The sequence below is a fragment of the Cygnus atratus genome, chromosome 17 (genome assembly GCF_013377495.2).
Source record: "Cygnus atratus isolate AKBS03 ecotype Queensland, Australia chromosome 17, CAtr_DNAZoo_HiC_assembly, whole genome shotgun sequence".
In the NCBI taxonomy this organism is placed as follows: domain Eukaryota; kingdom Metazoa; phylum Chordata; class Aves; order Anseriformes; family Anatidae; genus Cygnus; species Cygnus atratus.
The window spans coordinates 2,073,390-2,093,085 of NC_066378.1; the positions used below are offsets into that span (position 1 = coordinate 2,073,390).

The following is a 19,696-nucleotide window of genomic DNA, read 5'->3' on the forward strand; positions in this document are numbered from 1 at the left end:
ATTTACCCCCCTCTCTCTTTTGCAGCCTCCCATTACTACAAGTACAAGCAGCAGTTCATTTTCCCAGGTAAGGCTCTCCTATGAGGCAGGGTGCTGAGCTGCACCTCTCGGAGAGGGCAGGGTCCCTCTGGGGGCAGGTGCGTGGCTGGGCTCGTGCAGGGAGGTTGAGCTGGGTCCCCCAAACCCATATATGCTCCCCCAAACCCATACATTGCTGCAGGACCGCATGTGCTATGAAGATACTACAGGGCTGGATGGCCCCAGATTATCCCCAGAATTGCACCAGGGTCTGATCCAAGGTTTTTGGGGGCTGGAGGGAGGGCTGGCCTCCCCAGGGGCACCCCACCGGCTCTCACTGCGCTCTCTCTTCCCCAGACGTGGTACCTGAGACGCCGACCCGAGCCCCGCAGGTGGTCCTGCACCCTGTGACCTCCAACCCCATGTGAGTGCCGGGCCCTATAGAAGAGCCCTTTTGGGAGGATGGTGTCAGTGAGGGGTTTATGTGCTAGGAGCACGTGGGAACCAAAAGCGGCTGAAAGGAGGCAGAGATGGGGATTTTTTTACATCATTTTCTTCCTGCTGATGCAGCCCTGCCTCTGAGATGGGGTTGGCTTTCACCCCCCCAGGTCCTGATGTCAGAAACAAGTCAAATCTGAGAAACCACCTCAATGTGCCACAAATACCTGCCCCAGCCCTGCTTCAACACGATCAAAGCTGCAAGGTCCTGGGGGGCTTCTTCTCACCAACCCCCCCAGGACTTCAGCAATGGATCCCATCCACCCCCCTCCTGTGCTCCATCAGCCCCTCGGATGGCTGCGACTTGTGGGGAAGGGCCGCCTCTCCCCAGTTAGCAGCAAGGCTAATTAGCCAGCACTTATCCTTGGTGATCCCTTGGGTGAGAGTGATGTACCAACGTACCTAGCGTTGTTTTCACACTGCGTTTTTTATTTTTTATTTTTAACAGCCTGGAAGGAAATCCATTACTTCAAATTGAAGTGGAGCCCACGTCAGAGGTGAGCTGCTTGGATTTTGTTTGTGGGGTGAAAGGGAAAGTCCCAAAACTGAAGTTGGTTAAGTCAGAGTTTGGGGATTTGGGCTTTTGATGCCTTTATTGTCTGTGCATCTCCAGAAATGATTGCACAGAACTGTCTGGGTCAGTCTGGGGCTCTGTGGGCACCCATGTTACAGACATTTCAAGGCGTGTTTCAAGGCACCCGATGAGATTAGCATCTCTGCAGCAAAGCTGCAGATAAACGAGTTAACAGCCAGGCCTAATCCTGCCCAGGCACCGAGGGACGTGGTTTGGTGATGGGGCTGGGCAGGTTGATGGCTGGACTTGGTGATTTTGAAATACCTTCCCAACCCAGCTGGCTCTGTGTGGGTCCCTCATGGGCTTCATGTCTGCCCTCATCTTCATATACAGTGAAATTTGATGAGATGCACTGAAAATCTGGCACAGGGCGAGGATCCCCTTGGCAGCAGTTCCTCAATTTGCATTGTGTTGTGTGGTGCAGCCCTGTTGAGCACCCAAGGGTGGCAGGCGGGCGCCGGTCCCCGCGCACGGTCACCTCCCTGTCCCCTCCTGCAGAATGAGGAAGGCGCCGAGGAGGCGCAGGAGTCGGAGGACGACTTCGAGGAGATGAACCTCTCGCTCCTCTCCGCCCGCAACTTCCCCCGCAAGGCCAGCCAGACCAGCATCTTCCTCCAGGAGTGGGACATCCCCTTCGAGCAGCTGGAGATCGGCGAGCTCATCGGCAAGGGCCGCTTCGGGCAGGTCTTCCATGGCCGCTGGCACGGGGAGGTGGCCATCCGCCTCATCGACATCGAGCGGGACAACGAGGACCAGCTGAAGGCCTTCAAGCGGGAGGTGATGGCCTACCGGCAGACGCGGCACGAGAACGTGGTGCTCTTCATGGGGGCCTGCATGAGCCCCCCGCACCTCGCCATCATCACCAGGTAGGGCCCAGCATCTCATGCGTGTTGTTTTCTTTCCAAAAAGTCCTCCTAAGGCCAACAATACCTCTTGATAAGGTGCCAGGAGGCTAGTCCTCGTTGTCCTAGTGGAGGGATGTCCTCCATCTCCTGTGACGCATGCTGTGGGACAGCAAAACCCTCCTGCATGGGGCCAGGCAGTTTCATCTCCTGGAAACACGGAGCTGGGAGGTTTGTTTTAACCAGCAGCATGGTGCTGTCTCGGCAGCTTCTGTCCCGGAGGGGTTTTTGTGTGGTCCCCTGGCTGGTGCCTGGGTGAGTGGTGGGGTCTGGAGGGTGTGCAGCAGTGGGGCAGCAGGCCCCATGAGTGGCCTGGTGGTGTGGAAATGGCTCAGAAATCTATCTGCAGGCATAGCAGGGCGCAACTGCTGTGTCACATTGTCCTCGGTACAGCCAGAAGGGCAGCGGAGGTGTGGGAATCTGGGCGCGCTCAAGGAGGGCTGGTGCTCCAAGGGCTTGTCCATGGGGGCTCCTTGCTCCCGAGCCCCTGCAAGATGAGTCATGGTCTCCTGGAGCATTTCCTTCCTTTCCCGAAGTATTTGTCCCTGTAGTACCCCCAGAATTGTGCATGGGACAGGGCCAAGGGAGGGAGATGTGGCCTTCGGGCACAGAAGCGGAGGCACCTTGCTGCAGAGACGCATTGAATCCCCCCGTGCCTCTCCTGATCACCGAGCCTTGACCTGCCATCATGTAAAATCCATCTATCCCTGAATATTCAGCTGCTCCCCCACCTCCAGATGATGAGTGCAGCCGAGTTTCCCCGAGGTGAAGCTGAATTTCCATCCCTCTCCCGGCAGCGTTTTGGGATGCAGAGCCACGAGCCCTTTGCGGCGCGGGTCTGCTCGCCTCTCCAGTCCTATTCAACACCAGGAGCGGAGCAATTTATTTTATTTTATTTTATTTAGCTCTGAAGTATTTCCTATTCTAATGCCTCTTTATATAAAACCGCTCAGGTGCTGCTTTTGACAGCTTTGACAAAATAAATATGTGCGCCGCAGCCACTTGATGCATTAATGGGGCTGCCAAGCACGCCGCTCCGCTTTCTTTTCCTCCCCAGCTGCACTCGGTCCTTTTTAAGGTCAAAATACGGCGTTACGGGATTGCTGGAAAAACAACCCGCGCTCACAGCATCGCTGAGCATTGCGTGCTCTTCGCTTACAGCCATGAACCCACTTTTATCCCTGTTCTTCGAAGGCTGGAGCAGCATTGCTGTAGTTTTTCAGTTTCAGCCAGGGGCTGTTCAGCTTCCTCCTGCACGATCTGCTCGTGGCCGGTGCTGCTGCTAGGCTGGCTATGAGGGTGCTGGAGAGCTGAGGAGGAGGAGGGTGGTGGATGGAGGTGCAGAGAGCAGTCTCTGGATTTTTGGGAAATGCATGACTGCACGGCCCTTAGCCCTGAGGTCATTCCCAGGCACATTTTATTCCCTTTGGGGCTCCCCGTGGGGCTTTATTCTGCTGCCACATGCTCAGGAGCACCGCTGGGGTTCTCGTGGTGCTGCCCCAGGCAGGATGCAGGGATGTTCCCTGGTGCTTGGGGTCCCTGCCACATCTTGGAGCCCCTTCTGCCATGGTACAGGCAGGAGCTGGTGTCTGGGGATGCTCCAAGGCTCTGGGATGCTGAGGATGCACAGACGGGAGCTGCTGGCTCTCCCAGGAGGGGCCCTGCTCCTTGGGGGTGCCCAGAGGTGCCCGCGCAAGGACACAGAGAATTTTCCCCACGGAGGGAAGCAAAACCCCTGGCAGCTATTGCAGCCCCCCCAGCTTCCTGCGGCATGCTCCAAGCAGCTGCCTCTGCCTGCAAGGGGCTTCACCGCGCCGTGCAGCCTGGAGGGGTTATTTATAGGAGGGTTTATTTTTGCTTTTTCACATCCCTACATCTTCCTTCCTGCTCAATCGTGTTATTCCAGGCCGCTCATCAGCAGGCAGCGATCTCCCCCTCCAAACCCCGCAGCCCGCGTGCAGCTTCCCGATGTGGAAACATCATCACAGCCGAGGGGAAACTGAGGCAGGGCTGCCTTCTTGTGCAATAACCATTGCTCCAGCCCAAGCATCCTGAGGTGTCTCCTCCCGGCATGAGCCCACAAGTCGGGAAAAGGGGGAGAAATTCAGCTGCTCGTAGGAATGCAGCGGTGGTTTGCATGGTGGCGGCTCCGCCGGAGTCACTAATGGATTTTCTCTTGGGTAATGAGCAGTGGGGACAGTTAGCATTCATCTTAATTAGTCTCGAGCAAGAGTGGGTGGGAGCCGTGGTGCCGCGAGTAGTGCTTAATGGACAGCGTGGGGAGCAGCTCCCAAGTCCTCGGCCGGGTTGAGAGGAGAGAGTGAGAAATTGCAGTTTGTGCGGCATGCAGGGGAGCCAGAAGTGGCTTTTGCTGGCGATGAATGAGATGAAACCGGGTCCGGGTGAGCTCAGACTGCTGCTGTCCCCATCCGCAGCCACCGGGAGGGAGGTGACACCTTGGCCACCTAGGAGGACCCCGCCAGGACAGAGTATCACAGTTTTACAGTGCTGTCAAAAAGGCTCGAGCCATCCCCAGGGTGCAGAAACTGCAGGTTTCTCAAATTTTGGTGCTTACTGATCCTTTCTGGCACTCCGGGGTCTGGGAGAGGGGCTCAGCAGCTTGGGGCTTTTTGTGGAGGGCTCTTGTGGGATGGGAAAGTTGCTTGCAAGCAGGAAAAAAGGATGGGAAAGCTTAGCAGGGGCTGTGCACCCAGCAGCCTGGGATGCTCCTGGCCGAGTTTTGGGCTCTTGCTCCTCATGGTGCAATGCTGGAGGGACCCCAAGTTTACCGGGGTGCAACCAGGAGCCAGGTCCGTCGCTGTGAGCCTCCTGCCTGGGCAGAGGAGCTGCCGGGAGCACTCTGATTGATGTCCCCGGTGTAACCCGCCGGGAAGACCAAGGAGAACGCTGAAGAACATAAAGAATTAAGCTTGACAAGGCCAGGTCTACGTAAGGAGGATTAATTTGCCAAAGGTGCCTTTCAGCAGGGGAACATTGGGTTCTTATGCCGGGGAGGGAGCTGCTCCCAGCGGCTCCCCACGGCCGGCCCATGGAGGGGGGAGCTGAGTGCTGGGAAAGAGCATAAAACAAGGGAAAGCATTCCCACCTCTGCTCTGGGCAATAAGGCATTTGAGACGTGAGATTTGAAGGCATCTCCGTGCAAAGCAGCTGCTTGGCGGAGGGCTGGCAGCCAGCTGGGCATAGCAAGACATCTGCACCGCCCAGCGAGGCTGCTCGTGAGCCAGACATCGAGGACGAAAAGTGCCCTTTTGGTGATATCTAACTCAAGGGTCCCATTTTTAGCTGTTTTATCATGGTGTTTTTAAATGCAGGGTGGGTGCTATTGGTCCTCCCTGCATTCCCTGCATCACCTCCCGTCCCGGTGAGCACCTGGGGCTGGGGAAGCTACAGGGACGCGCTCCTCTTGCTCCATCCACGATCAAATTGGAAAAAGTCTGAAAGGAGGAGAACACCCAGGGCTTTGAGGTTTAAATGACCCGAACAGCAGGCTGCTGGGGTAAAGGGATGGCACTGCAGCGCCTGGGAGCTCTGGCCCCCTGTTTCTGCAGTTAGGGGAGCTTCTCTCCTCCTGACATTTACGGCGTCCCAGCTCAGCTGCGCAGGATTTGGGGCTTGTAGACCTTAATGCTTAGGGAGCTGGGGGATGAATATTTATGGCATTCAAAGGAAGGGGGGTTCTCTCCCTCGGGTGCTTTGTCGGGGAGCAGAATCAGCGGGGTTTTGCCTCCCGTGAACCTCCTCATGCACTGGAGTCCTCCAGCACCTGCTTTAGGGCTGAAGGAGCAGCCTCCTTTCCTACTTTTTCGTTTGTTTTTCTCCTCCAGCTTCTGCTGCGCTTCTCCTTCCATAGCATTTAAAGTAATGAAGCCCATAGATCACATAATAAATAGGTATTGACTTTTTGCCACAGGCTGGATCAGAATTGATTGACCCGTGGGAATACACTTCTTTTCAATCAATAGGAGGCCATCAGGCTGGATAAATCTTGATAACGACTGACAACAGGAAAGTCAATATGTGTATTAATATATACATTAAGCGGGCATGTATCTTCCACCTGGAGACAGCGGTGCTTGTGGCGGCGGGAGGAGCAGGACGGGAGGAGACCGAAATATTTGGGGTGAGGAGGGTTTGGGGATGGGGAAAGGCACCGGCACAGTCCTTTGGGGTGTGCTTTGTGCCCGAGCGAGAGCTTTAGGCTGAGTCTCAAGTCCATGTCCCGGCGGGCAGCCTCTGATCCATCCCCGTGGCCAGCTCCTTGTGGGCAGCACATTAAGGGAGCGAACACATTTTTTTTTTTTTGTTAACAATTATTACGATGGCTATTCCAAGGCAGAGTCGGGTTCGAGGGAAGCTGCTGTCTCAATCACAAGGCTTGCTGCTTCTTCAAAAGCAGGGGTTTCTCTATTTCTTTGGCATCCTGAAGTTCAGAGTAGCAGGGGTGTCAGGGAGCAGGGAATACATTAGGCTACAAGGAGGGGTGAAAGCATCCTTGCATGTCCCCATGCACCCAGCCAGCCCTCCCCGAGCCGATTACGATCGCACCCTTTCCAAAGGCACCACATATCAAGTACTCTGGGGCGACTTGTTTGCCACTGGGGCTTTAGATAAGCCTCTCGGGACTGTGGCTGCTTTGCATTCACCTGTCTCGTGGCTGTTTTCAAAGCAGCTGTAGAAGAGCTCGCCTCCTCCGGCACTATCTCCTTGAAATAAATATGCATAGAGTTGGCTTTTTCCAAATAACTACTCTTTTCCAAAGCCGTGCTGGGGCTGTAGCCTCTGTTTGCGGGGGCTGATTGCCCTCCTCCTCCTCCTCCTCCTTCCCCAGCCCTGCTGGCTCTGTGCCATCAGGGAGGAAAATCCAGCTGCCTGCCTTGTGCCTGTCCGAGGATGTTTCCATGGGGCAGCAAGTGAGGGCTGAGCACAGCAACATGTCTTTGTGCCTCCTTTGCCCCGAGCTGGGTGCTGGGGCTGAACAGCTCGCTCCTGGAGGGTGCTGAGTGCCCTCCCTTGCTGCTGGAGCTTTGGGAGCTGGGAGATTTTTGTATGGAAACAAGTGTTTCCTGCTTGATAAAGCCAGGGAGAGCCTGGCATCAGGTGGAAGGTGGAGTTTGTCCTGGGAAGTGTTTTACCCCGCCAGGGAAGCTCCAGGAAGGTCCGGGCTCGATGCTGCTGCTGCTCGGCAGTGCCTTAGGCTGATGCACTCGTTGTTTTTGTATTTGTGGCCCAGCAAGGAAGGATCGTGTTCTCCCAGTGCCCGGGAGGAAGGAAACCCCACGCGGCGCTTGTCACAAGCGCTGGGAGCGAGGAGGAAAGGTGGCTCCCTGCCTACCAGGGGGCGTAGCGATGAGGTGGAAAATGAAGCTCAAGTCCCGGGGCTGGGAGGATGTTCCCCCACTCGGTCTCGGGGTGTTAGGTGGCTAAGGGAAGAGCTGCTTGGCTTCATGCAGAGATTCTAGCAGCGGAGCATCCTGCTGAAACCAGCCCTGACAGGGCTGGGATTTCTCAGTCCCCGATCACACCGGGTGCTGCTGGCATCCCAGCTGTGGATCACGCAGCTCTGGGTTCCTGCACGGCACCCGCCACGTGCCAGCTGTCCCTGTGCTGGTCCTGCTTGCCAAGTAGCGAGTCCCAGCAATGTGGCTCTGCTTGCTGTGACAGTGTCTTTCTTAATATTGCCCCCAGATCGCTCCTTTTTGGCAAAATGCTAATAAGCAGTAAACTGATGGTGGATCTGGAAGCATCCAAGCAGCCTCTGCAGCCCTTCCTTTGCTCCAGCTTTGCCCGAGCTCAGATGTGACCTGCTGGCAGGGGTAGCTTTATATTAAAGCCCTTATTAGTAATTCCCACTCTCTCCTCCTGTCTCTCCCCTGGGCGGATGATGCCGGCTATCACCATGGCATCTGAGCCGGTTCCCCATACATCAATTCCGCAGCAAGCAATGAGCTGCCCGAAGTCTGGCGTTTATCACTTTGGGGTGTTCAGAACGATCCTATTTAGATCCTATTTAATGGCCCACCGTCACATTTGTATGGATGGTTGGGCAGGGCAAAGAAAAGCACAAAAAACCTGCTGAAGTGACAGCGTCATGAGCTGAGCACGGCCGCGGAGGTGCCATCGGGTGCGGAATTTGTTCCAGCACGAGTGAGCAGGAGCCAGGCTGAGGTCTTAAACCCTATCGAGGTGATGGCCATCAGTACTGCAATGAGGATGAGGCTGCTTCCCCCATCAAATGGCAGAAATATCAAGAGGCAGTGCTCCTGCTCTTCCTAACTCATCCCTCCCGAATTGTTCCTCTGCAAGTCACTTTGGCTTTGCTCCCGTTGCTGATGTCTCCAGCCCACGCTGGTGAAATGCAGAGTGTTTATAAAGCAATTTGGGATTTGGCTTGCTTGGCTGAACACTTCAAAAACTCATCTTGAATAGCAAGCATCTGCAGTGGGATGGGGCTGGGGCTGTCCTGGGGCCGGGGAGGCTGCGAGGGAACATATGGGGTCGACGTGAGGACCAGGGGACCCCGGCTTTGGAGGCATTTGAGCATCTCCCTGTTGGTCTTGGTTGGGTTTGGTCTTGTGTCACCACCTCGCCTGGGTGCAGAGAGGTTTATTTCATCTTCATTTCAGGTGTCACGCCGTGTGATCCGAAGCGGGGTGGGTGCCACCTCCCAGCACCGACCAGGGATGCGTGCGTGCATGCGCCCCCGGCACCTCGCTTTGTGTGCTTTGTGTGCTCCGTGCCCGCTCCTCCCGCCCGGATGGGGACTATTCACAGCGGGCGAGGAAAGAGAGGGACCCAAATTGCTGGGGGCTGCCATGAAAAGGTTCCGCAGGTGCTTGCTAAATAGACTCAGGTGCTGCATAATAGGTGCAAACACGGCTTTGTGGCTGCGTTGGCAGCTCCTTATCCAGCAAGAAATCGCTAGCAAACACCCGGTGCAGTGTCGGCTCGGTGAATTCACTCTGAGGAGCTATTCATCACCGGGGAGCGAGTCACGGGGCTGCGTCCCTGGGGACGGAGCAGCAGTGGCCGCATGTCCCCAAGAATTGGGGCTCCTGCGGCTGCTGCCTCCCTTCGTGGAGCCCCCCCGGCTGGGAAGGCAGCAGAGATGGGAATCTCATCAGAAAGGGTTTATCGCTGCACTTTGGAGAGGCAGCAATCGGTGTTTGTTTTTTTTTTATTTATTTATTTTCCTCCTAACCAGCTCTTTTTATCCCAGAAAACAGCTGATGTTAACTCACTTCGGGGCTGAAATCAAAGCTAAGCTCTTAAGTTGAATTTGTAGTGTTGGTTCATAACTAATCCAGCCCATAAGCAACTTTTGCTAACAGTTTGCTCCAGAGGGAAATCAGCGTTTGCTGGGGGTTGGGGAGAGTTGTGATAACATGTGCGTGCGTGTGTGTGTGTGCAGCCGGGGACTGCGAGCTGGGGCTGAAGCTGTTAACCTGTTGCCTCGCGGGGCTTAAGCTCTACAAGTCTATTTAGCAAATCAATGCAGAAAACTTCATGGTGGAGACAGAATTCGTGTCCCTTATTATTCTGCCCCCTTTAATTCCAGCTGCAGAAAGCCAGGGTCACGGATTGCCTTTTATCACTCATTCCCAAGCAATATTGAGAGCACCGGCATCCTAATCTTCAGAAAAACTCATATTTGTCCCTGACTGCAGTCAAACTATTCCGGCAGATAAAGCAGCTGGTTTAGTTAGAGAAAGCTGACGTTCATGACTGCGGATGCTGCAGCTCGTGCGGTCACAAGCATGGCTCCTGCAGGTGCTGGCGGCTGGGCAGGGGCGAGCAGGCAGCTGCAGGGGTGGGTGTGAGGATGCCCCGAGCCCTGCGGTGTCTGCCTGGCTCATGTGCACGTGGCAAGGCTATTTCCAACATGATCTGCAGGAACGTGCTTTGTAGGTTGCCGTTGTCTTCCCAAAAGATGTGAAATTTTGGGTTGCTCCTGTTCCTGCTTTGCTGCCCAACCTGAGAATGGTGCTTGTTAGTACAATTTGGGAATGGTGCTTGTTAGCCATGTGGAGATTTGGGCGTTGGGGCAGGAGGGGCTGTGAGCCTGTCTGAGAGGAGCAAGCAAGGATTTATCCCAACCCAACCAATTTAATCCCCAAAAGTGCTGCCGAGAGCTCAGCGTTCCCCCACTTTCTGGAGGCGAGCCCCTGCAACTGGGTGGAAATTTGGGGACATCCACACCTGCCTTTGCTTTGCATCACGGGGGATGGTAGCGGGCAGGAGGAGGGGAGAGCGGACAGGAGTTAAATCCTGCAACTTCTTGTTCGTTAACGAGAACAAGATCAATTAACGTCTGCGCTTCCTGAAGCCTCTTTAACGAGACGCGCGCCTGCCTGGCGCTTTGTTTCTCAGGCACAGGTATCCAGTCCCATCCTTCCAAAGTTGCCTGTAATGAGCGTGGGTGGATGTAGAAAAGCAAAAAAAAAGCCCCCTTTTTGTGGGCGGGAGTCGAGGCAGCATCCACCCACGTACTCCATTATGATATTCAAATGTCAATATATTTTTAATTGGTTTATATGCCCCCCCTCCCCCTACAGCTGCCTTTGGTAATTAAGGCTCTGTAAATAGATTTTACTGTAATTGGTACGAGAAGGAAAATTGGAGGACATTGTACAGTGCATTGGGTTTTTTTTGTGTGTTTTTTATTTTTTTTCTCCCTGTCTTTCCTCTTTTGACTCATGTTACATCTGTGAGCATTGTATCCCACAGGGGAAGAGGCGGGGAGGAGACGCGGACAGTTTTGCACCAAAAATAAATAAATAAATAAATAAGATGCTTGCAGCGAGAGGGCCAGCTGGGTTGCTGCCGGCTGGGACGTGGGGACAAGATGGGGACAAGCCCCAGGGATGGCACTGGGGGTGGCAGAGGTGGCTCCCTCCCTCCCCGTGTCCCCAGTATCGCTGCTGAGCCCCCAGTGCATCCTGAGGTGTGCCACCTCCGGTGGCTGTCTGCCACCCCTGCCTTTGTCACTGGGGGATGTACCTGGGCAGGGGATTTATCAGCGGTGCTCTTATCTTCTCCCTTCTCCTGTCCTTCCAGCCTGTGTAAAGGACGGACTCTCTACTCGGTGGTGAGAGACGCCAAAATCGTCCTGGACGTCAACAAGACGAGGCAGATAGCGCAAGAGATCGTGAAGGTACGGCGTGCTGGGGGGAGATGGTGGCACCGCAGGGCTGGGGCAGGACCCCCCTGTTTGCCTGTCAGCACCCAGCCGAGCTGGCCCAGCACCCACAGCACCTTCTGGGTCCAAAACACAGGGCTGGCAGAGATCCCTACAGCTCCCAGGGGATCCATGGGCACTGCTGGAAGGGCTCCCTACAGCTCCCAGGGGATCCAAGGGCACCGCGTCTGGCCCAGCCTGGTGCCAACTACTCTTCCCCCTTGGAAGTGAAGGAGTTTTAGGACCAGCTCTTCCGCAGTTGGACACTCCTCTCCTTCTGACACAAAGAAAAAGATAGTTGGGGTAAAGTTGCCGTGGGTTTATGGGGCTGGGAGGGACGGGGAGCAGAGGCTAGGGAGGTGCAAGGGGCTCTGGGCAGACATGGCTGAGCCCCGTGTCGTGGTGATGGAGAGAAGCAACGAGAGGTGAACCCCGTGTCTTTGCTGTGCAGTGCTGGGGCACCCAGCTGGTCATGGGTGCTCCTGGCCCACGCCATGGGGCTCCGTGCCCGTCCCATGGGTGCTCCCAGCCCCTTGGGTTACACCGTCCACCCCACACGTGCCCCAACCTTGGTGGTGGCACCTTCTTGCAAAGCTCTGGCCTGAACTTGGGGTGTCCGCTTTCCATTTTTTTCTATTCCTGATCTGTATTTTCTATTTTTAAAAGAAGGATTTTTCCTGCTGAGCAAACATCAAATATGTTCTTGCCTCCCAAATGCTCACAGCGGGAGCTGATGGCTCGGGTCGGCCCCTCTCTCTGTACCAGATGTTTCCTCCCACTGGTTGGGGTTTCAAGGAGCGGGCTGGGAGGCTGCTGTCTCCTGCGGCTGCCCATGTGTTCGGCGTGGGTTGGGGACCCGAAGCCCTTCATGACATTGCAAAGAAACACCAGCACAGGAGATCTCAGCAGGGCTGGACCCACGAGAAGGAAGCATCACTGTGAAAAATTCACCCGTGAGATCAGCTGAAGCAAATCAGCAAAAGTGCTGTAGGCCCAGCTTCATCCCCACCAGCAAACCTGCTCTCCTGCACCCTCTCCTCTCTCGCAGGACTCGGTTGGGTGCCCCCTGCAACCTGCACCGGGCAGGGAATGCTGGCTCTGCCCTGAGGAGGCGGTGGAGCTGCAATTAGCAGAGGTCTAATTGCGTGGGGTGGGCTTTGGCAGGGCTGGGGAGCAGCAGCCCAAGGAGGTGCGGGTTGGGTGACGTGGGGAGCTTCAGCTCCACTGCCTATCCCAGCGCTGGAGTGACTTTATCCTTCGATTCTCCACATGAGACAAGAGATCCTTTAAGCTTATTGGATTATCGGGTGCAAGGGCTCTTGTTCTGCTGCGATCCTCCAGAGCCGAAAGTTAATTTGTTTAAGGAGCGAAGCCGGCAGAGGGAGCTGGCTTTTCGCTCACGCGGGGCATCGGAGCAAATGACAGCGCTGCCGTGCTGTGCCTTATCTCGGATGGAATTTGCTGTGGGATCTGTGGTATCCCCCGCGGAGTCACTGGCTTCATCGGAGGGGCTGATTGCTCCTCCAGGAATGCCTACAGCAAAGTTTTGCCCGTGCTCTCTGGTCTCTGAATGTGTCGTGGAGCAGAGCCATTGTGGTGGGTTACCGCACACAGCTTGCCGGAGGCTTGGTGGCACGGCTGGAGGGTGGCCCAGCCTGGACCTTGGCACCCACAGCCCCTTCAGGAAGCATCCTTTCCCATTCTAACCACCGCATCCCAGCTCTGAAACTCAGCCTCCAAACCCAGCCTCTTCCCAAGACCCTCAGCAGGAGGTCACAGAAGGTTGCACCCTCATCCCAGGGCGCAGGGTCTGGGTGCGCACCCGGATTTCGTCATGGTGCTTGGCCTCAGGATGGGCAGCATTCATGAGCTGATTGCAGGGTGATTGACAGCCCCAAAATGCCAGGAAATAATTGCACAGTAGAGGCAGCACAGTATAGCTACTGCATGAAGAACGTGAGGCACGAAGGCGCTGGTGGTGTCTTACAGCAGATTTTGAAACCTTATCATTGCTCCATGTGCTGGGACTTGCAGATCCCTAACAAATCCAGCTCCGGCTGTGGCACCTCGGGCATCTGCAGTCCCCCTGGTTATCCAGGGCAGGTTCCCACGTGGTCCATGGCCATACATGAAAAGATCAGAGCTCGGACGGTGCCTCAGAAACCCACTTCAACCTTCCCATGTCACTGGTAGAGGACTGATAATTGCTCTCAAGCAACAGTTCAGTGGCCCCTTCAGCATTTATCCTTGGGTCCTTCCATCTGGAAAAAGTTTCCCCAGTCTGCTTAGGAAGATGAAAAGTGGGACAGCACCACGAGCCTTGCAGCCAGGATAAATGTCCCCAGCGCCGTCCCATTGAGCTACGAGTCCGCCCGCAGCCTGCTCCATCAGATGACGCGCAACAAGCCCGGTGCAGCCGAGTTTGGATTTCCCACCCGCGGCCTTTTTTTTGCCTCATTAGCAATAATTTTAATTAACTGCCAAGTAGTTTTTCCTAGGGGAAGGGAATTAAGGCAGGACTCCTGCGAGGCTCTTATTCCAAGTCTAACCGTGCCAGTGCGCAAGTGGGAAGCCCTAATGGCTCCAGCAGGGGATGCGATAGTGGGATGGAGAGTGCTGCCTTGTTCCCCCTCTGCTCCCAACCCCAAAAGAAAAGGAAGGCAAAAACATCACCATCGATTTCCCAGTGGAGGATTTCAGGGACTCTGGTTTGCTTTGCTCTTTCTTTCTCTGCGTAATCAATTAATCAGGGAGCAGTCTTGGGGTTGCCCCTTTTCTGGCATTATCCTCTTCGTTTGTGCTTCTTGTTCAGCTCTTTTTTTTCTCTCCCTTCTGGCCTAGGGGATGGGGTACCTGCACGCCAAGGGAATCCTTCACAAGGACCTCAAGTCCAAAAATGTTTTCTATGACAATGGGAAGGTGGTGATCACGGACTTTGGCCTCTTCAGCATCTCGGGCGTTCTCCAAGCAGGCAGGTAGGACACAGCACGATGGCAATCCTGGGTTTGTCCCCAGTCCTGGAGCTCCCCTTTGAGCTGGGGTTACGGGGAGGGACCCCAAAAGCTCCTTTGCACGTGGCTGCCTGGGTCTGCAGCCTTGGTGGGCAACAGGACAAGGGGGCCTTTGGGTGTCCTCGGGCTCTACTTCACCAGGGCCAGGAAAGCTGCCTCATTCCTTGTCCTTTCCCCAATTATATTGCTATAATCCACCGGCATCTGCTCCATCCTGTGCTCCTTGGCTGCTGAATGATGCTGTGCCGGTGACCTTTTGGATGCTGCGGACATCTGGCCGTGGTGTCTGCACCGAGCCAGGGCATGGAGCAGAGCACAGCAAGCAGAGAGCCAAGCTTGGGACATTTACAGCGTTGCAATGTTTCGTTATCTCTTTAGGTTTGAAGTCAAGCATGTTTGGTAAATGTTCCCTATTAAATGATTTTTTTTTTTTGGGGGGGGGGAGGAGGTTTGCAAGCTGTATGCATGGCAGCATGGAGAGTTTCAGCAGTCGTTCAAAGGAAGAAGAGCAAAGCTGGGTGGGGGAAAGGAAACGAGGGGAAAAAGAATAGAGGTTTTATTTTCTGGTTTGGGTAATACTGAACAAAAACCACTGCTGGTTGTGTGGTGCCCAGCTGGCCCTCTGGGGCTGCTTTTGGCCTCACCCACTGCACATGGTGCTGCTGAAGAGGTTGTGGCTGGGGGGACTTTACTCCTGCCTGTAGGAGGCTGCAGTTCACTGCAGCAGCAGCAAAAGGCTTTGGGTAAAAATGGGCAGATTTTGCCAGGGGGCAAAGATTTTTTGGGAATGAACGTGTTGCCAGACATGGATGTCCCACAGTTGGTCAGAGCCTACGATATTTCCACGATGTTATCGTCAGCAATGCTCTGGAGATAAAAAGCGAGGTGAGGCACCAGGGAAATGGGGACCCGGTGCTGTGGGTGATGGACGGCCATCTCTGCCCAAGATGACATTGGGGGATGAAGCCATGAAGACTGTTCAGGAGGGGACAGATGGCACACGGGGCAGGGCAGAAATGCAAGGTCTAACAGAAACGAGCGGTGTTTTGCTAGGAAAATGGAAACCACAGGGAAATTCCTGCCAAAGGAGCTTTGGGGGTGGCTGCCCTGGACTGTTGGTCCCACACGCGTCTTCTGCTGGTGGAGAGCTGGGGGAAGGCTGGGATCTGCACTCATCATTCACCACAGGTTCTGAAGCAGAAAGTGCTGGCAGGTCTGGTTTCCCTGTTCAGGGTGACTCCTTACAGCTGGCTACGCTATCTCACAGATGAGGAACAGCGATCGAGCCCAACCTGGGGTCCCTGGAGGCTCCACACATGCGTGTGAGCAAATGCTTGCAGGTCAGGTGAAGGACGGGGATGTTACTTTATGTGACTGAGGACTACAGCCTGGCCTGTTTTCCCAAGGGCTAAAAAATGCTGGGGTTTCCAAATCCTCCTCATCCACCCAGCACAAGGCTGCCTCGAGTTCATGCAAGCACCCAGCACAGCAATGCGCTCGCCCTGCTAGATGTGAGAAGGCTATTGAAACTATCTTATCCTGGTGATCTTGTCTTTATTTTTTCCTGTATTTAAACATCACAGGGCTCAGTAGGGCTGCTCTGTAATTGGGAGAGGCACGGGGTGGCTTGGAGTAGTCTGAAGAGCTCTTCTGCTCTCGCTCTCGCTCTCTCGTTCAGCGGTGGTGCTCGGCACTCAGCTGGTGGTGCTCCTCTGGTAGTCAAAGTGTCCAGGTCAGATATGAAGGCAGGCAAGCTTTTGTTACAAAACCTCAAATTGTCATAATTTAACCAAATTTGGGATAGCACTGCCCACGTGGTGGGGCACCAAGGAGAGGAGCCATCGAGTCCCAGGGCTCCATCAGCTGTCGTGCGCTCTGTGTGCGTCCCCGTGCGTCCTCAGGAAGGTGTCAAGGCACAAACTGGGAAAACTTCCTCCATGGGAGACAGCGAGCTCTTCCTTCTCATGGGGCACTTCTGTTACCTCCTGAAGAATAATGCTGCCAAATTCTTCATCGACACGCAATGAAGCTGCTTAACATCTTACCACCCACTGGCTGCTCTGTGCTCCCTGCCTGCTGTAGCACCAAGGCGGCACCGTCTCCTTTCCAGACCTCCTGTGTCCCGCCACTGTGGTCAGGAACATGTCCCCACCATGGCCACCTCCTTGTTGCTGTCAGGGGAGAAGCATTGATTTGGTGAAGCAGCTCCAGAAGGAGCAGGTGCGAGCAGAGAGAGGCGCGAGTTGTGCCACCAGTGCATCCTAGGTGCTGTGGGAGGATGAAGGGAGGAAGCCACCAGCATCATCCTCAGCTGTTGGCCAAATGTATTTGTACCCAATGTATTTGTACTGGCTGGGGAGGATCTTGAGGAGGTAGGGAAATGATGGCCTGGAGGGGCTCTTTGGGGTCGAACACCTGAAAACACTAATTTCTGGACCGTTATAGGGTGATTTGGCTTGGAAGAGACCCTCGGAGGTCCCTAGCCCCTGCTCGGATCAAAGAAGGACCAGCACAGGTGTTCATGCTGTTGGGATTTACCCAAGATAATGCTTTACCCTGCTCTTCCAAGGCATTTTGGCACAATGGTCACAGTGAGGGCCATGAAAGAGCAAGGTGCCAGCCCAAGTTGTGCCCTGCCACCTGGCAGGGACAGTCACGAAGCCACCATGCCTGCTGGCGTTTATCCCAGTGGGGTTAAAGCCCAGCCTTGCGAGGATGCCTTGGGGAAAACCAGGTGTAAACAGGGATAAAGAGCAGAGGCTGGGGGCTGCTGGTGGTGATGCCTGCCCCGCGGTACCAATGGTCTTGTCTCCGTGTTTTGGCAGGAGGGGGAACAAGCTGCGGATCCAGAACGGCTGGTTGTGCCACCTCGCCCCCGAGATCATCCGCCAGCTCTCACCCGACACCGAGGAAGACAAGCTGCCCTTCTCCAAGCACTCGGATGTTTTTGCGCTGGGGTGAGTCCCTGCGGCATGGCCTGAGACCATCGCTGGGCTCGGGGCATCATCCTGCTTCCAGAGAGCTTGGGTTCAACCCCCTAGATCACCAAGTCCTCCTGTTTTACATGTAGACAAGGGTGACTCGGGGAAATCGCCTCTTCCCAGTATGGGTACTGACGAGGAAGCTCCTGGAATGGGATGGGGACGCGGTGGGATGGGGACGAAGTGGGATGAGGAAGCCATGGTAAGGGGATGCGATGGGATGAGGATGCCATGGGAAGAGGATGTGATGGGATGGGGTTGCAGTGGGATGCGGACACAGTGGGATGGGGTTTTGGTGGGATGATGCAGTGGGATGGGGATGCAGTGGGGATGATGCAGTGGGATGGGGATGCCGTAGGAAGGGACCACATGTCCCAAAGCCACCAAACCCCCCCGATCCTCCTGGCTGGATGCCTGCCGATGTTGGTCTGAGCAGCAGTGGCTGCCGCGGGGGCTGAACACGCAGGGGGAGGACATGCCAAGAGGCTGAGCAGAGGAGAATTGATGAGTCTCCTTCAGTGGGAGTGTTCAGCCGACCGGCTCATCGCTCCGGCTATTTATCTAGAAGAAAGCATCCTTTATGGCAGGAGCCCCATCACGCCCCAATAAAACCTTTCCCGAGGTAGGCGTAGGGCTGGAGGTTTTATCCGGAGGTTTAATTTTCTCGTGCACACCTTAAAGACTGTGGGCCACAGCGGTTACTTTACGTGAAGCTCTTATCTGAGGCAATATTTCCATCAAAACCGCCGTAATTAAAGCTGAAAGGGTTTGGAGCTCTCCTCCCCCCAAGGTAGAACTTGAGCACAAAGAAAAGAAAAAAAAAAAAGAGAAAAAGGAAGTAATTAAGGAATCTGGTCAGGCTAAGTGAGAGCTGGTTACTTTAACTTTCTTTTTTATTTGAGAATGAGCAATTCAGTAAAGGAGCCAGCAGTTTCCTTTAAAGATTTTCTCATAATTTCACTCTTTCTTGTTTCTGTGCCCTCCTGCGAGCTGGGCAGGATGCCGGACGGTCCCTGTGGGCTGTCACTGTCACAGCTCCCTTTGGAGATAATTTCCCTCTTGTGATTTGGGGACAGTAACAGGGAAAGAGCTTTTAGAGACTCTGGGGAAGGCGAAAAGTCAGCCCTCAAGCTCCCAGATAGAAACTTGAATTTTGCAGCATTTAATGCATCCAGGCACTGCCAAAATCCCGCAGTGGGTTCTCCCTGTGCCCACCGAGCATCTTGTCCCTGCTGCCTGCCTTGTGCGGCAATCACTGCTGTCGAGCACAGCACATGCAGATATTTTATCCCCCTCAAGTCCCTTCGCAGCGAATTTTATAAACGTGGAGCAAAACAATAGCCACGGACAGGGCTGCCTGCCTGCAGCATCGCCGCATGAGATTGACGCTGCCTCAAAGTGAGGGGAAGCAGCTCAGGAATCCTGTGTGGTGAAGCTGTTTCGGGTCTGGGGATGATTCCCCTGGGTTGGGACATTCGCCTTTCCCCTGCTTGTGCTCCTGCGTGCAGGGATGGAGGGGAGCAGTGATGTCTTTGTAACAAGCACTGAGCATCTCTGGCTGTAAGGACGGACAGGGAGCGCTGTCTGCGCTGGCTGCGGATGGGTTTGGGGCAGGGAGAGGTGGCTGCGGGTGTGTGACATTGAACTGTGCCCCCTCGGGGTGGCTCCCAGCCCCTTGCAGCCCCTAAGCCCCCTGTCTCCCACCAGCACCATCTGGTACGAGCTGCACGCACGGGAGTGGCCCTTCAAGACGCAGCCGGCGGAGGCAATCATATGGCAGGTGGGGCGGGGGATGAAGCCCAACCTCAGCCAGATCGGGATGGGCAAGGAGATCTCGGTACGTGCTGTGGGGCAAGCAGATCCCTGCATGTGTGCATGGAGTGGGGACGTGCTTTGGGAAACGCTCTGTGCTACCTGGGATTCGCAAGCAGAAAACATCAAGGGGTCCCTCTGGTGAGGCTTGGTCCCGCTGCCACTGCGCCAGCTTGCATGTCAGCCCTTCACAAGGACATGGGGATGGGGCTCCTTGCATGGGATGTCGGGTGGATATGGGGTGCACGGGTGGTGGTGGGCGAGGAGCGGCTCCGGGTGCTCACGCGCTTGCCCTGTGTGGCTGCAGGACATCCTGCTCTTCTGCTGGGCCTACGAGCAGGAGGAGCGACCCACCTTCACCAAGCTCATGGACATGCTGGAGAAACTGCCAAAGCGCAACCGCCGCCTTTCCCACCCGGGGCACTTCTGGAAGTCGGCGGAGTAAGTCCCTGCCCGCACCCTCCGGGGACCTAGGGTGAGCTAAGGGAGAGCAGCGAGGGCAATTCTGGCTGCAGCAGGTCCTGCTTGTGCCCCACCGAGGGCTCTGAGGCACAGATTTTTCCTCCTGCCCCTGAAAACCAAACCTCCCTTCCTTACCTGTGCCCCAAAGCTGGGGGCTTGAGTGTCCCCTGTGCCACCTGCGTGTTCCCGTGTGCTCGGTGCTCCTGGGAGCAGTACGAAGCCAGCAGTCAGATGGTCCCTAC

General features: G+C 55.3%; 1 protein-coding gene across 1 annotated transcript in view; it reads left to right on the plus strand.

Moving 5' to 3' along the window:
- The window catches only part of KSR2 (kinase suppressor of ras 2), a 54,717-nt gene extending 35,280 nt beyond the window's left edge, over window positions 1-19,437 (plus strand). The window contains exons 11-19 of the mRNA XM_035556842.1: window positions 26-67; window positions 376-442; window positions 965-1,013; window positions 1,589-1,956; window positions 11,068-11,164; window positions 14,030-14,163; window positions 17,025-17,156; window positions 18,888-19,017; window positions 19,300-19,437. Coding sequence (XP_035412735.1) covers window positions 26-67; window positions 376-442; window positions 965-1,013; window positions 1,589-1,956; window positions 11,068-11,164; window positions 14,030-14,163; window positions 17,025-17,156; window positions 18,888-19,017; window positions 19,300-19,437 — 1,157 coding nt within the window. The remainder of the gene's footprint in view (window positions 1-25; window positions 68-375; window positions 443-964; window positions 1,014-1,588; window positions 1,957-11,067; window positions 11,165-14,029; window positions 14,164-17,024; window positions 17,157-18,887; window positions 19,018-19,299) is intronic.
- The last annotated feature ends 259 nt before the right edge of the window (window positions 19,438-19,696 follow it).